This window comes from Cnephaeus nilssonii (genome assembly GCF_951640355.1).
Source record: "Cnephaeus nilssonii genome assembly, chromosome: 14".
NCBI classification, from domain to species: Eukaryota; Metazoa; Chordata; class Mammalia; order Chiroptera; family Vespertilionidae; genus Cnephaeus; species Cnephaeus nilssonii.
The window spans coordinates 22,553,060-22,570,107 of record NC_137085.1 but is presented as its reverse complement, the minus strand read 5'-3'; the positions used below and the strand labels follow the sequence as shown (position 1 = coordinate 22,570,107).

The 17,048-nt window shown below is 39.8% G+C and overlaps 1 protein-coding gene across 1 annotated transcript; it reads left to right on the top strand.

Moving 5' to 3' along the window:
- Positions 1–4,168: 4,168 nt before the first annotated feature.
- On the top strand, positions 4,169–15,207 carry NIPSNAP3A (nipsnap homolog 3A). Its single transcript, XM_079789636.1, has 6 exons — positions 4,169–4,568; positions 7,934–8,144; positions 10,590–10,748; positions 12,409–12,558; positions 14,164–14,250; positions 14,341–15,207. The coding sequence occupies exons 1-6, from the start codon at positions 4,509–4,511 to the stop codon at positions 14,415–14,417; spliced, it is 744 nt and encodes a 247-aa protein (XP_079645762.1). The 5' UTR covers positions 4,169–4,508; the 3' UTR covers positions 14,418–15,207.
- The last annotated feature ends 1,841 nt before the right edge of the window (positions 15,208–17,048 follow it).

The window sequence follows — 17,048 nt, the reverse complement described above, 5'->3', positions numbered from 1 at the left end:
AGACTTATCTAGCTTTGGACTACCTGTCCTTTGGACCAGTTGCCAGAAATTTAGAATATACACAATAATTTTCAAAATGCTTCCTCTAGGTATCTTCCAGGCAGTTTAGGGATTTTAATTTTTTTTCTGCCACAGAAAAACATTTCTTTTTAAATACTGTTTAGAGGCAATTTTCCACCACAAACCCCAATGTACCACTTAGCAACAGTGAACTTGAGAAAATTCTCAGAACTTCACCTTTCTAACTTGGAGACAAAGCTTAACTCTCAGAGTTTGTAAGATAATTAAAACCTGTGAGAAAGTGAATATGACACCTAGCAGCACTCACCAACATTTTTCCTAAGTTGCAGTTACAAAATTTAATCTTCACTGTTAAATATTTTCATCTTGAAAATTCTGCCATTTTGCTGGCTGGATGCTGTTGATGATGGAGCTCCACGACGGCAAAGCCACAGAATAGGAGAAACCTGGGTCCTTAATTCACCACGTGGGAAAGAACTGCCTACCAATGAGGAAAACACATTTTAGTTTCTTAAAGAAATAAAATCCTATTGTGTTTGAGACATACATTTTGGCATCTATTTATTACAACAGTTGAGCCTATCCTGTTGAATATACTCTTTAAAAGTTGAATCACGTTCATGAATACCAGAGACAGCTGAAGGGATCAGAACCAGTCCTGAACATAAAAATTAAGCGAATGGCTACCTAGAAAATACTGAGAGATCCAGCCTCCTTCCCTCCTCAGTTATAGGAAATTGGCAATAGGGCTTATAACACACAGATGGGACCATGGAAGTTTCCTCACAGGGGTAACTGACTAGACCAGTGGTCGGCAAACTCATTAGTCAACAGAGCCAAATATCAACAGGACAACGATTGACATTTCTTTTGAGAGCCAAATTTTTTAAACTTAAACTTCTTCTAACGCCACTTCTTCAAAAGAGACTCACCCAGGCCATGGTATTTTGTGGAAGAGCCACACTCAAGGGGCCAAAGAGCCGCATGTGGCTCGCGAGCCGCGGTTTGCCGACCACTGGACTAGACTAAGAGAAATGACTTACAGATAACAGACAGGGATATTTCCCCTCAATTAAATAGCCCGGTCAGCCAACTCCGCAGTGAAACCCACTATTTGTCAGGCCCCACCCATACTAAAAGAGTTTTCCAAATTTTGCCTACTTCAAAATATGAGCTGATAGCCAAGGATCACAACAAAAATATTTTCGGAAAAACACTAGCGTGTAGGCAGAAAACAGATCAAATGATAGAAAACATAATAAAACATAAAAGAAACAAATAATGCATGGAGAAGACCTGATATAATAATTAAAAAGTGAACACCTATAATGAACGCCCTCATAGACAGAAATACTGAATCCACGAAACAAAAGAGGATATTATTTCTAAAAAGAGAGTGAGAAATAAATATTCTGGAGAAGGGATAAAAAAGGAGATTTTGGGAATAAATATTGTGAAAGCTGAAGTTTAAAATTCAATAGATGAGTTAGAAGGTAAAATTGTACTTTACGCCAAAAAACCTAGATCCAAAAAGTAGAGGTGTAAAATAGTGGAGGCACAATAACATGCTGACAAGAAAAAAGTCCAAGAAACACAATAAAACTTTCAGGATTGAAAAGTGTCCAAATTAAGAGGGTACACTGAATGAGGAACAATGGATATTGTGAAATTTCAGAACACTGGGACAAAGAGAAAAACATAAAAGGTTCCAAAGGGAGAGAAACAAGTCACATAAAAAAAATAGTATTCAGAATGAAACAAAAGTATACCTAGAAGCTGTAATAAAATGGAGAATTGCCTTTAAAAATAGGAGGAAAAATTATTTTCAATGTAGAATGTTATACCTACCCAAAATATGAATCAAGAGAGTTGGCAGAATAAAACATTTCTAGAGATGCAAGTCTCAAAAGTCTAATTTCCATGTACCCTCTCCTAAAATTAGGAGGAAAAAGGAGATACAAAATCTTAGAAAGGTCCAACCTAAGGCAAATGAGATTCCCCAGGTCAGTGAAAAGAGATGCATCTTAGAGAACTAGACCACACTGGAGCAAGAGAACAAAGGACTCCCAAAAGATAACTCTGGGTGAAACTGAGAAGCTGATAAATGAATTTAATCATATTGAGAAGAAAAGTATCTTTTGGCAAAAATAGTAACAAAATGTTGATTAATAAATGATAGGTATAAAGAAAACAAACAAAAAAAAAGAGGAAGAAAAAAATAGCCACCCTCCTATTGATTAAGATCATAGATCTAAGCTAGTGGTTGGCAAAGGGTGGCTCGCGAGCCACATGCAGCTCTTTGGCCCCTTGAGTGTGGCTCTTCCACAAAATACCACGTGCGGGCACGCACATACAGTGCGATTGAAACTTCGTGGCCCATGTGCAGAAGTCGGTTTTCGGCCTGGGCGAGTCTCTTTTGAAGTGGCGTTAGAACACTCAAGGGGCCAAAGAGCCGCATGTGGCTCTCGAGCCGCTGTTTGCCGACCACTGGTCTAAGCCACTCAGCAGTGACTTAAACTAGAAGATGATTTCTCATGTAAAAAAAAAAAAGTCCAGAGATGGGCAGTCCAAGGCTCCTACTATGGTGCTCCATGGTGTCAGAACCTAGGCTTCTTTTATCCTGTTGTTCTGCCATTTTCAGCATGTGGCTTCTACTTCACCATTCAAGAATGTAAGCCATGACATCCACATCCCAGCAAGCGGAAATAAGAAAGGGACAACGAGGGGAACAAACCCTCCAACACTGCTTTAAGATCACTCACAGTAGGTCATAAACACACTAACGTCCCATTGGCCAGGACTTAGTCACATGGATGGATCCAGGCGCAAGGGTTCTATTACTAATTTTTAAAAACGGGGGTTGAGGGGGCAGAGACTATGGATATTGGAAAATGGTTAGCAGTCTCTACTCACTCCCTCCTGCACTTTCTCCATATTCTAGTTTGTTTTTCCTCGCAGCATTTATTATTCCCTGACATATTCTCTCTCCATATGTTTATCTGTTTCCCCCAACCTGTAAGTTCCAAAAGGGCAAGGGGCTTTTTGTCTTTTGTTCACCTCTGTATCACAGTTTCTGGATAAGTGTCACAAGCATAGAAGGGATTGAATAAATATGGCTTGAATGTGTGAATGCATTAATACCATGTTTGCCTAACAAAATACATTTAAACATAGAGATCCCCTCTGGGCACGGATGATGCTTTCTTTTGTCTTGCTTGGTTAGAAATGAATGCCAATCGACTGGAAAAACGGAAGCGCCCCCTCTGAGAATTACTCATTTTAACCTTTTGCACTCGGATGTCGAGTGTGACTCGACACGGTTAGCATTAGAATAAAGGAATTGAGAAAAAGGCAAGCGAGTGCAAAGGGTTAAGAAGCTTCCCTTCCTCTGAACAGGTGTTTCAAAGTTGGCACAAACCACAGGCGATGGCCATGCAGGAATTCACCCGTCTTCACAGTGTAAGCAGGTTTGTTTCCGGGTGCGGTAACTACTATAATTCTGTGTTTAGTTATGTACTGTGTATAATAATGTGATTAGTAAGAAAAATGTGAACTTTAATATAATGCAAATTGATGTAACAATGAACTAGACTTCATGGAAGCATCGTCAGGTGTGGGAAAAGAACCTGATCCTCATTTTCCAGGCAATAGACATATCTACGACTTAAAATATCAAAGAATGACAGAAAATGCCAGGGGGGGGGGGGGGGGGGGGGCAGGGAACAAGCCTTAGAAGAAACGCCGAAATGCTGCAGTGAACTCTGGGGACCCATGATAAGGGGCAGCAGGGAGGACAACATCAAGAGGTCTGCTGTTTTGCTTTCAAGGCTTAAAAACTATTTCATTTCAAACGATGTATGTTTGAATCTGACTTTTTCCGCATCTAGTTCGGCGCCCCCACTCCTCTGAGCCCCGAGAAACACAACCTAGGTCATGATGGGGAGCCTTACAGGCAAGTTCGAGGTGGAGGGGGCGCCGGGAAGGGTGCCCTCAGGAAGGACGGTGAAGGCGCCGGTCTTCGCCTTCATGTGCATCGTCCCGGGCAATGCCCTCCACGACTCCGAACGCACCGCAGGACCCACGCGCGCCCCCGCACTTCCTCGTCACACTCCCCGCGCGAACATTCACGAATTTGCGCCGCTGCGCCAAGGAGCCGAGGTGAAGGAGCCGAGGTGAAGGGGCCGGAGGGCGGCACCGGAGCGACCTCGGCGTTCAGCCGGTCCCGCGTCACCTCTCACGTTCGGGGGTCAGGGGGTTTTGGAAAACAGAAGGGCCCCCCCGCGGTGCGTGGCGACACCCGCGGCGGGGCCCGGCGGACGGGGCGGACCGGCCCGCGCACCTCGAGAGCGGGAGGCGGAGCCAAGCCCCCGCGCCCGCGCGTCCGCCCCGAGCCTGCGTCCGAGGGCTGTCCAGGCGCTTCTCCAGGTCGCGAAGCCGTAGGAGGAGGAACCCAGGGAAGAAGACCGGCCGCTGCCCCTCGCCGCGCCATGCTGGTCCTCCGAAGCGGCCTGACCAGGGCCCTGGCCGCGCGGACCTGGCCGCCTCAGGTACGGGGCGCGTTGACGCCCCCCCGCCGTTCCCCGGCGGGAGGGGGAGGGACGTCTGCGGGCCGCGCGGGACCCGCGCATGCGGCCACCGGGCTCCCAGCCCAGACCTGGGCCCGCGCATGCGTGCATCCTGCACCGCCAGCCCTGCAGCCCACTGGGTGCTGCCCTGGAGCCCCAGCTACTCAGGGCCAGGGACTCCTAGCCAAGGCAGGTTGGGGCAAAAGTAGGTTGGCAGTTGCTCATATGGAAAATAATATAATTAATAATACTCTGTGTTTTGTGTATTCACAACGGTCAACCTTTTGCCCACCCTCTAAAATGAACTCCTTTAACCGTAGGTAAGTAAGGTACCAAGTAGATTTTTGTGATTCAGCCTTAACTGTCCGGAATTGGTCTAGTCTGTAAATCTAACCAGAGATATTTTTCCTTTTGATGTTTATACTTTTCTCCTTTCTCTGTGGCCAGGATCCCAAGGGGTTTAACCTAGGGCAGTGGTCGGCAAACTGCGGCTCGCGAGCCACATGTGGCTCTTTGGCCCCTTGAGTGTGGCTCTTCCACAAAATACCACGTGCGGGCGGGCGCGCACGTACAGTGCGATTGAAACTTCGTGGCCCATGCGCAGAAGTCGGTTTTCGGCCTGGGCGAGTCTATTTTGAAGAAGTGGCGTTAGAAGAAGTTTAAGTTTAAAAAATTTGGCTTTCAAAAGAAATTTCAGTCGTTGTACTGTTGATATTTGGCTCTGTTGACTAATGAGTTTGCCGACCACTGACCTAGGCAATGACTTTCTAATGAAGGCTTAAAAAGAGCCATGAATGGCCCCATTCACCCAAGATTAGCAATACAGTCTTTATCCTTCTGATTATCTACTGGGGAAGGGACAATAATTATTGCTTACAACTTTATTCTGAACTCTATTAAATGTCGTCCTGCTGTTCTTATAAGTGAACTCGAAATTATTGCTGCCGAAAATGAGATGGAACTTGAAAGATAAGGGAGCTGGAATCACTCACAAATCCTTCCCCAGCATAGTTCTTCTCCTTTGTGACACGCAACAACAATCACCGCCCCGGAAGCACACACACACTTATCTCACTGCTGTTCAACCTTTCACTGGGCTTCCCCCCGTTTCGGTTTCTCCTACAGAAGGTACAACGTATGTACCTGTTACAGGACAGAAAGAGTTTGTCCACCCCTTGCTAGCAGAGCCAAGAATTGCAGTGGAGAAATATTGTCTATTTTATTATGAATGGCAACATCCAGGAGAACGGGAAGATAATGTTCAAAAGCCCGAACTCCCAGATGGCATGTAGGGCAAACTCACAAGACACTATGGCTTTAGGGGTTCCGCGTCGTGCTGGGAGCTTGTTGGCCAGAAGTGAGATAAGTCACATCTTCAGGTCTTGAGGACAGCTCTGAGGTTTGTTTGTGTTTTTTTTTACACCATCCCTCTGCCTGGTCCAATGGGAAAGTAGCCAGGGGGTGGGTGGTTCCACCTTAGGGGTCAGGACCTGAAACAAAACTTAGGCAAGATGTTATCTTTAGCCAGAGGTCTGGACCTTGTGACCATTAGTCAGGTGTGGACTACTACCTTCTGCTGCCTTACAGGTTGCTAATTAACCGGGAAAGGCCAGGTCTCTGAGGGGGAATAGACAGAGAGATTAGTTTTAGAACTAAGACTTAAAACTAAATGTTATCAAACTCAGTTTCATACCTTTGACCACGTATTTGTTTTCAAATACAAATTCCCTGAGAATCAACTTAAAAAGCAATTGTTACAAATACCCCCACTGTCCCATTTTCCAATATACTTGATCCATAATACTTTTTAAACTATAATACTAGGCAGTTGTTTATTTGTATCACATTCTCTTATTAGAATTTAGTTAAAATGACACAAAAAGCATGTCATCCAAAAGTAGGTGCAGCTGCAATTGTTTTGGGTGGGAATACCTGCTTTCCAAGGAAGCTTAGACACTTGGGCAATAGGAACGTCACTTTAGTAGACAACAACGGAATGAACTAATATCGATCATTCAAACTATAACATTTTACACAATCAAATAAAATACATAGATAATTATGTGTTTTAACAAAAAATATAGGGTGTCCCCCCAAAAAATGTATACACACTTTAACAGCTGATAGTTCAACTGATGTTTCTTTCTTTTCAGATTTAACCCATTGGAATTAATAATTAGTCAAAGTATGTATACATTTTTGGGGGACACCCTGTATGTCAGAGAAAGAAGTCCACTGATTTCATTTGACATACTAGATAGTCAGTATAATTTGTCCATAATTTACTTTGCACCAAAACTTTTAATAGGTAATGCTGATTCATCAGCTTCAGAAAATTGGCACATAATAACAAAAACTACAATAGGATGGATTTGTAAATGCAAATGCCATTTCCAAGTGTATGCATACACCTGTGCATGTACACACACATATGAATACACAGAGGATCATTTCTAGTAGGGCATTTCCTACCTAAAGTTCAGTTCACTCAGACTTAGGGGTACTAAATTAGAACAAAAATTTATATAGTGAGCATGTAACTAATACAAAAAGAACCAATGGTTCTTAAGGGATATTTCCACCAACCTGGTGTAATTGGATAGATGAAATGCCCTTCAGATTCATCTGTAATTAAACCTAATAATGATTCAGACAATTCCAGCCTGTTGTTTTTTCCTTTACAGCATTCATAAAGAGTTTTCTACTAGTAAACACATTTTTATCATGTCTGCCAGCATATGTTCATATTTTATAAAGTTCACTTAAATGTATAACTGTAACACCTAGAGCAGGGGTCCTCAAACTTTTTAAACAGGGGGCCAGTTCACTGTCCCTCAGACCGTTGGAGGGCCGGACTATAGTTTAAAAAAAAACTATGAACAAATTCCTATGCACACTGCACATACCTTATTTTGAAGTAAAAAAACAAAATGGCAAAAACACCCGCATGTGGCCCGAGGGCCATAGTTTGAGGACGCCTGACCTAGAGCATCAACTAGAGATAGAATATTGGCTAAATAAGGTAAAACATGTGTAAATTTATTAGAATCCTAACTGTAGTTCTTGAATAAAGGACTGATTAAGACTCCAGTGCCTCATTATGATTAACTTTTCATGAAAAGATGGCTAATGGTGGACCCCTGCCAGGAAACAGTAGCTATGTATTTACCATACTCTGTTGACATCTCTTTAAATAGTTGTTTATGGAGAGATGAGAATAGAGGTACAAGCATGAACTATGATAAGTCTAATGAGTGTCCCTTGTTTCCAAATTCAGATTTGGTTGTAGCATAATATTATAAGCCCTGCCTTCCCCAAGTATTTGAATTTTCCATATCTCTTTTTAGGTGTACTCATCTTTTGCCACGGGACCTAGACAAAGCGATGGAACATTCTATGAATTTCGTACCTATTCTCTTAAGCCTTCAAAGATGAATCAGTTTCTGGAAAATTTTAAGAAAAACGTACATCTTCGGACAGCTCACTCTGAATTGGTTGGATACTGGAGTGTAGAATTTGGAGGCAGAATGAATACAGCATTTCATATTTGGAAGTATGGTATGAGTCATCAGCTTAAGTATTCAGTACAGATTTTCATTCTGTTAGTTGTTACATGTGTCTTAGTTCTTGGATCTACGTTACCATAAATACACACAGGTTAAACTTTAAAAAAGCAGAACAACAACAAAAAACCATTGGTTACTCCTCCCAGTGCGAGGTATACCTGACAGCCTCTTGCTCAAATCCTTGTGTTACCATAAATGGCATCTCATATTTCACATAATAAAATTGTGAGCTAGATTTTAATTCTCAGAAAAAAATTATAAAATGGATTATTATAAAGATGATTTCTGAAAAATTTAAATCAGTAATTGTAAAAGCCCAAGTGGGTTAAGATCATAAAAGGAGAGAAGAGTTCTTTTTATTTATTATTGAAGCTACAGCTGGATGTCAGGATTTTAGTGGAAACAGTTGAGATATTTAGGAGCTTGAGGGTGGGTAGGAGAGGTTGATGTGGATGATAGTTAACTTCTAGGCATCACCCAACTCTGAGATTTAATAATTTGTTATGTTTATGAAACCACTTTTGTCATTTGTACACCCCAGGGTTTTAGGGGATTCAGTATTATGCTGCGCAGAGTTCTCCCGCTATGGAAGGTGACCTACCCCTGGTTTAGAAGAGGAAAGAGACTAGGTCAGTGGTCGGCCAACTGCGGCTCGCGAGCCACATGCGGCTCTTTGGCCCCTTGAGTGTGGCTCTTCCACAAAATACCACGGCCTGGGCGAGTCTATTTTGAAGAAGTGGCGTTGGGAGAAGTTTAAGTCTAAAAAATTTGGCTCTCAAAAGAAATTTCAATTGTTGTACTGTTGATATTTGGCTCTGTTGACTAATGAGTTTGCCGACCACTGGACTAGGTTATAGGAATCCCCAGAATGTTCGGTACTCCAGTGTCAAATCTTTGTGAAGTGCACATCAAGACTTGATGATATCCAAAGAACTTTTAATAATTTCATTTAGTGTTTGGTCATATAAAGTACTTTATTTAGTATGAAAGGTGCTCATTCTCTACTTGACATGGCCATTGGTTAGGGGTTTTCCCTGTTGTAATAGAACAGACCCAATCAAAACACAATTTATGCATTGATGTGCAAACAAGTAGAACTGTGTTTCATTTAAAAATTACTTAGGGTCCTAGTTTAACTGACTTAAGCTCTGAGGTAGATGTTATTCCTCACCCACAGCATAAACCATGGAAAACTTTTACTATCCGTCTTATGAGGCCCTAATAGTAAACATAGTCCATATAGTTAGTAAATACATATACCTGTTTGGGTAACAAACAGAAGAGAAATAATACTGGGTAAAACACTAGGTGGCAATAAGTAAGATAATCAGCATTATTTCTTTGGAAGCTATTTGTTCAAAGAAGATGAAGCTGTAAACTTGCATATTTTTAAAGATTTTTTTGTTTTGAGAGAGAGAGATAAACATCAATGTGAGAGTAAAATATCTATTGACTGCCTCCTGCACAGCCCCACCAGGAATTGAGCCTGCAACCCATGCATGTGCCCTGAAATCGAACCAGCAGCCTTTTAGTGCACAGGATGATGCACAACTAAGGGAGCCACATCGGCCAGGGCTGTAAACTTGCATCTTAATTTCATTTATGTTACATTTAAGACCTGACCACCATCACCATCACAACCACCAAAGGAAATAGTATTTTCCTAAACTGGCAATATAAATGTCTCAAAGTATTAAGAATAGTTAATATAAATTGAGCTGCCAAACACTGTTCTCAGCTCCTTTCATGTATTAATTCATTTCTTCCTCATAACAACCCTGTAGGTGTAGATATTATAGCATTATCTCCATTTCACAGATAGATTCGGTAACTTACGGAAGTCATACAACTACCTACTAAGCGGTAGAGCCTATAAAGTCCACTCTATGGTGTTATCATTAACTGTTTCCATTTCGACACCCCTTTTAGGCCATGAGAAACTTGGGATAGATGTCCCATCTCTTTGGTGAGGGGAGGGGTATCCCAGTGATTTAACGCAGTGTTCCTATGTGGCCTTGATGAACGTGTGCTGAATTGAATACAATCCAAAACAATGTCTAGATCAGTGGTTCTCAACCTTTCTAATGCTGCGACCCCTTAATACAGTTCCTCATGTTGTGGTGACCCTCAACCATAAAATTATTTTCGTTGCTACTTCATAACTGTAATTTTGCTACTGTTATGAATCATAATGTAAATATCTGTGTTTTCCGATGGTCTTAGGCGATCCTGCTAGCGGTTCTCAACCTGTGGGTCGCGATTCATTAACAGCAAAATTACAGTTATGAAGTAGCAATGAAAATAATTTTATGGTTGGGGGTCACCACAACATGAGGAACTGTATTAAAGGGCCGCGGCCTAGAAAGGTTGAGAAACACTCATCTAGATGATTTTAAATAGAAAGTTTTTATTTTTCTTACTCCTTTTCTTCCCATAGATAATTTTGCTCATCGAACTGAAGTTCGGAAAGCCTTGGCCAAAGATAAGGAATGGCAAGAACAATTCCTCATTCCAAATTTGGCTCTAATGGATAAACAAGAGAGTGAGATTACTTATCTGGTACCATGGTGCAAATTAGAAAAGCCTCCAAAAGAAGGTAAGTCCATTCCTCCTAGTCACTTTGAGTTTTGATGTATAAAATACTAAAGATTTGAAACTATAAAAACTAAAGTTTCTTAGGGGGAAAAAACAATAAGCCATTATTTTAGAGAGTAATATATTGTGATTATAGATGTGAAATGAATTTGAGCTCTTAGCTTCTCATTAAAACAATGAACATTAGCAGTGTTTTTCCAATTTGGAAGGAAAAAAAAAGCTCTTAACGTTTAGGTATGAATATAAAACGTTGCCATGGTATGGAGAGTAAAGGTTGAGAAGTTGGGGATTTAGAGCAAACAAGTATAGACAGTGAAGGATAATATATGAAATGTTGTCATAGTTTAGTATTTTAGTATTTTTTTACACAAATTATAGCTACTTAACTGTATCTTTGCTTATAAGACTGGCTGGGGGAATGAATTAAAGTGTTAAGCTCTATTACTATATTTTAACTTTGTTGTTTTCTTATTTCTCAGTTTGAACATAATTACTAAAGATTTGTCTTCTTGCTAATTTAACTTCCTTGTAGACTTTAAGGAAATACTATTTACCTCAACCTAGTTTTAAACAAAGGTCAGATTTTTTTAAAAGCATAAACTAATTTTGTAGTATCATCTTAGATTACAAGAGATTTGAAAAGTCTTATTTGGCCTGGCCAGCGTGGATCAGTGGTTGAGCATCGACCTATGAACCAGGAGGTCACAGTTCCATTCCCAGTCAGGGCAAATGCCGGGTTTGTAGGCTCCATCCCCAGTGTGGGGTATGCAGGAGGCAGCCAATCAATGATTCTCTCTCATCATTCATGTTTCTACCTCTCTCTCCCTCTCACTTCCTCTCTGAAATCAATAAAAATATATTAAAAATAAAAAGAAGTCTTATTTGGACCCTTGCCCACTTAGCTTTCAGCATTATCTAAATGAACTAAGTGGCTTCTAGAACAGGGTCAAGTCTTGGTTCTCTTCCTCTGCGTTGTTTATAATTCTTTAATAGTTTTATAATTTTTCCCTTTTTCTTCTCAAATCTACTTGTCCCCTAGTTCCTTTCTCTCTATCTGCCCCATTCCTCTTACCACAGATAAAATGCTTTCCAAGTGTTTACCTGGATATTCAGGAACAATACAACTGTCTCCTCCAATTTTTTAGTTTTTTATTTTTCTCTCAAAATCTCAGATACCACTTTGGGTCCATTGTTTGCTTGCTGTTCCTGTTAGAAATGGAATCCTAAAGAGGGAAATTATACAAACAAAAAATGTATTTTCTCTCAGAATTGGAGGAAGAAGGAAATATAGGTCAGAAACTACTTTTCTTATTCATTTCTTACCTGAAAGTGTAGACTTGGGCAGCTCAAAATTCTTAATCCTCTAACAAATTCTCAATATTTGCTTTATTTTATAGATTAAAAATATTTCAGATAATAGCTTGCTATAGCTTCCCTTTGGTTTTGTATAAGTTTAACAACTGACCCTTAAACATGGACAAGGACTTTCTAAACATAGAAGCAAGGAAAAATAATGCAAAGAATTCATAATGTGTCCACATAAACACATATGATCCTTGAAATTTGTATACATATGTTAGCCTCCCACTGGAGCCATACTCACCTGATGAGAAATTTCTTGAATATCTTTTGTAAAATACTTATTTTTCTTTCTTCTCTAGGAGTCTATGAACTGGTTACTTTTCAGATGAAACCCGGTGGGCCTGCTGTATGGGGTGACACATTTAAAAAGGCAATTAATGCCCATGTCATTCTAGGCTACTCAAAACTAGTTGGAGTTTTCCACACAGAATATGGAGCACTCAACAGAGGTACAGTTGTCCACTTCTTCTATGAAATTGCAAAATGTATTGGTGAACTACTAAGTCGCTTGGGTCAGTTTGTCTCACTTTTTCATTCTGGCATATATTTTAATTTTTATTGACAAATTTTTAAGTTTTTCTTTTATTTTAAAGGTTGAAAAAAACACCTGTTTTACTTCTTGTCTATATAGAATGTTAACACTTTATGAAGCCTGTTTCAAAGCTGAATGTTGTTTTCCATGGTACATCAGAATGATAAAATTAAAATCTGCAAGGAGCCTCAAGAAAATATCTGTTCTTTATCTCTTTTTTCCCCCTCTAAATATACTTTTATTGGTTTTTTAAAAATAACATTAGTTGGGGGTAGAGATATTGCCTTAGAATGAAAAAATATTACATATTTTTAAAATACTAAAAACATGGACATGCCCAAAGGGAGAAACAAACCTTTTCCACCACTGTAAAGATAGTACTGTTAACATTTTGGTTTTTGTATTCCTGTGTTACTCATATATATAAGAAGACCAAAATGTAATCTTATATATATATGTCAGATGTAATGCATATGCATGATTAATAATGACTCTAAAACTCTGGTGTGAGGCTATACATATAGAAGAATAGTAATATGCTGAGTATAAATCCGCACATCATTTCTGGAGGACAGTGTATAACACGTACATTGTACACATATAAGTACATATTAGATATATTCTTTGGTCCTCTCAATTTGAATTTTGGGAGTGTATTTTGAGGAAATAATCAGATCCATACTGTTTGGCTTTGAATCCCAACTCCACCACTTATAACTTAGTGATGTTGAAGGAGTTACTCTACCTCACTATGCCTTCCATTGCTTATCGATAACAACCTACCACCTAAGATTTTTATGAAGCAGATCTGGCACAGAATAAGCACAAAATAAGCAAAGATGTTAGTAGCCATCTTTGACATTGTTAGTATTATAGATACACATGTAGGTGCTACTCAAAGGAGGTTTATATGCCAGCATTGTTTACAGGAAGGAAATATTGGGAACAATGGTAATGGCACATACAAGGTATGTATATAATGTACTTATAGTACACAGATAGACATATATGTCCATCATATATATAATTTATCAGTAAGACCCTAATTTTATTTTGCTCACATTTTTTAAAGAAAAAAAAAAGACTAAGCATTAATAGAGGTTTTCTCTGGGCAGTTAAAATTATGCTACTTTTTATTTTCTTCTTTGTATCATCCAAATTTTTCATAATAAACACTTTTTTATAATATTGTAAGGTGATTTTTTTAAAAAAGTAAAATGGAGTAGGAAGGAATGAAACCAGGGTCCAATCTTGATTGTCAATGTCTTTAGTTGTATTACTTTACTTCCCCTGTCCAGCCTTCTCTTTCATCTATAAAACCAGCTTTGAATCAGTTTATAAATGTCTCTCCCAAATCTGTGACCCCTCTGAAATTGATCACTAACATACTCAGTCTTCCTTTTTTGATACTCACTTTTTTGACTTAAAGAATAAGATTTGACACATCTGATTAACTTTTCTGCATTTCTTCTTTGTAGCCACGCCATAGTCTTTAGAATCTGTTTCTGGTTTCTCTCTGTAGTTCATGTTCTCTGGTGGAATGAAAGTGCGGATAGTCGTGCAGCCGGGAGACATAAGGCTCATGAGGATCCCAGAGTCGTGGCGGCTGGTAAGCCATTTCACTGGGCATTACTCTTAGGGAAAATATGATTTAGTCAGTAACTTTATATGCCTTCTTATATGATGTATTTTTTTCCAGTTCGGGAATGTGTCAATTACCTAGTGTCTCAGCAGAATATGCTTCTGATTCCTACATCGTTTTCACCATTGAAATAATTTTCCACTGAAATACAAAGCATTTCAAGAACTGTCTTAAGATGTGTCTGCTAATGGTACTTAAATACTCCCAAGGACGTCTCTTATTTGAAGAAGGTGGTAAGTTAATTCGCTATGTCTCTGCATTTTTAAAGCCACCTCTGTTCTTTGTCATTGCCACCTCAGAAGGTAGTTCTGTTCATTGTCCCTCCCCATGGCATTTCAGTAGCTATACTGTAGAAATAGTTACCACTATTTATGATCTTGATTTTTTCATTTTTTTCAAAATATCTCTTATTCTCTATTTTGACTACCCTTTGCTTTAAAGCATTTTCTTATATTTAAATGATGTCTTTACATTTCTATGCCTGACCGTATTTTAAAATTATTTACATGCAATGTCTGTATTTTCAACATGTCTGTTTTTTCTGAGATTTAAAAAAATATTTTGCCCAGTAAAATTTATTTTGTAATAGCAAATGGGATTCGTAAGAATATCAGATCAAATGTATTTCTTTACCTTGGGAAAGTGCAGTATCATTGTGTCATCTGTGTCAATTATGGTTTTCACATTAATTGTTAGTCACTCTAATTTGGAAAATAATGTAATTCTCAATGTTAAAAATAACTTCAGAAGACTTGTTTCATATGCTGAAATGTATACATGTATAGTTAATTTTATTAATTTTGTTCATTTTAGTTGACTAACAAAGATACTTGGGACATCTATTTGTTTTAAAAGAGATTTTGTGGTCATGGAAATGCTTGCCCTAATAAAAGCCTACATATCCATTCTGGGTTTTTTTAATTTGCATTTTATATTTATATTATCTTCTCTGGAGTTTTCACTGTGTTCCTGTAGGGTATTGACACAGTAATATTTACCAGTATAATTGCGAGTGTTAAGTTCCATGAAACCAGCATGGTGGTAATCCCAGAAGGAGGGTTTCATTAGTATCACCACAGACATGCTAGGGTTTTCCTAGACACGCGTGAAATTTCCATTTTAGTTGAGTGCCTCTCAGCCTTCTAAAACTAAGTTTGATACTTCTAAGTTCCCTTGATTGCCTATATTTACAGCTGTATTATTTTACATTTCTAAGATATATTGGAAATAAAATCGTAAATTATGAGTTGGCTAAGGGAAATCTGAACAACATTCAGTGTGTACGGTTTCTGATTGAAGAAATGTCTAAAGGATTAAAAAAAAAAAACAAGCCCTGGCCAGTTTCTCAGTGGTTAGAGCATTGGTCCACAGCCTGAAGGGTCTTGGGTTTGACTCCGGTCAAGGACATGTACCTCAGTTGCAGGCTCTATCCAGGTTCAGTCCTAGGCCCCGGCAGGGGGGCGCATGTGAGAGGCAACTAATCAATGTCTCTTTCTCACATTGATTTTTCTCTCTCTGTGTCTCTCCCCCTCCATTCCACTCTCTAAAAAAAAAAAATCAATGGAAAAAATATCCTCAGGTGAGGAGTAACGACAGCAACAAAAAATCAGAAAGGTGAGATGTTGCTTAGGTGCAGCTTATCTACATATATAAAAGCCTAAGCAATAGTCCGACCATTTGACAGTCTGACTGGTAGCTATGACACGCACTGACCAGCAGGGGGCAGACACTCAACACAGGAGCTGCCGAGCTGTGGTGACTTGGCAGCTGTTGTTCTTGGGTGATGCACCTGGAACCAGAGAGGAGGGAGCCCGATTCCGGGATTCATCACCCAATAACTGCCCTCTAGCAATCTGGGACCCCTTGGGGGATGTCTGAGAGCTGGTTTCAGCCCAATCCCTGCAGGCCAGGCTGAGGGACCCCACTGGTGAATGAATCTGTACACCGGACCTCTAGTACCTTTATAAGAATTCAACCTTGGCTGGGTGATTCAGTTGGTTGGAGTGTCATCCCGTGCACCAGCAAATTGTGGGTTTGATTCCCCATCGGGGCACATACCTAGGTTGCAGGTTCAATCTCCACAACATCAGTGATTCTTTCTCTCTCTCCCTTCCTCTTTAAAAATCAATAAAAACATATCCTTGGGCGAGGATTAAAAAAAAAAGACAGGAATCCAAATAAAAGCTTTATAATCCAGCAATTGTCATGTTTTCTGCTTTCCTTCAATGCAAGACTCTCTACAGTGTTGTATATATTTCACCATTTTCCCTTCCCTACCTCTTATCTTCCCTGAGCCCAGTCCAGGAAGGCTTACATCCTTGTCAATCACTGAAACGACTCTCCTGAGGGTCACTGAGGACCTTTGTGTTACCAGATTCAATGGTCTCTCGCTGCCTTTAGCGGGCTCACCTCCTCAGCAGTGTTGGTCACAAATGACTCTGCCTTCCTCACTTGATTCTGAGCATCGATCTATGGCATCATACTCATTATTTTCCTCCTCCTCACTGGCCAGTCCCTCTCTTTCTTTTGCTGGCTTCTCTTCTAAATGTGATATGATCTGAGAGCTCAAAATATATGCTCAGTCAGTCCCAAAACTTAAATACCACACACGTGCTGATGATTCATACATTTTTATCTTTTTTCTTATCATTGCTTCTGAGTTCCAACCTGAAATACCAGCTGCCTTTTTAACACAACCACCTACCTCGTTCGGGTCACAAACCAAGTCACTTTGATAGCTCTCTTTCCCTCAGCCCCTACTTGCA

Bases quoted from the DNA above. Each gene is read 5' to 3' on its own strand.
- NIPSNAP3A (XM_079789636.1), top strand. From the start codon at position 4,509: ATGCTGGTCCTCCGAAGCGGCCTGACCAGGGCCCTGGCCGCGCGGACC. The intron at 4,569-7,933 runs GTACGGGGCGCG...ATCTCTTTTTAG, and splicing joins CGCGGACCTGGCCGCCTCAG to GTGTACTCATCTTTTGCCAC. The intron at 8,145-10,589 runs GTATGAGTCATC...TTCTTCCCATAG, and splicing joins ATTTCATATTTGGAAGTATG to ATAATTTTGCTCATCGAACT.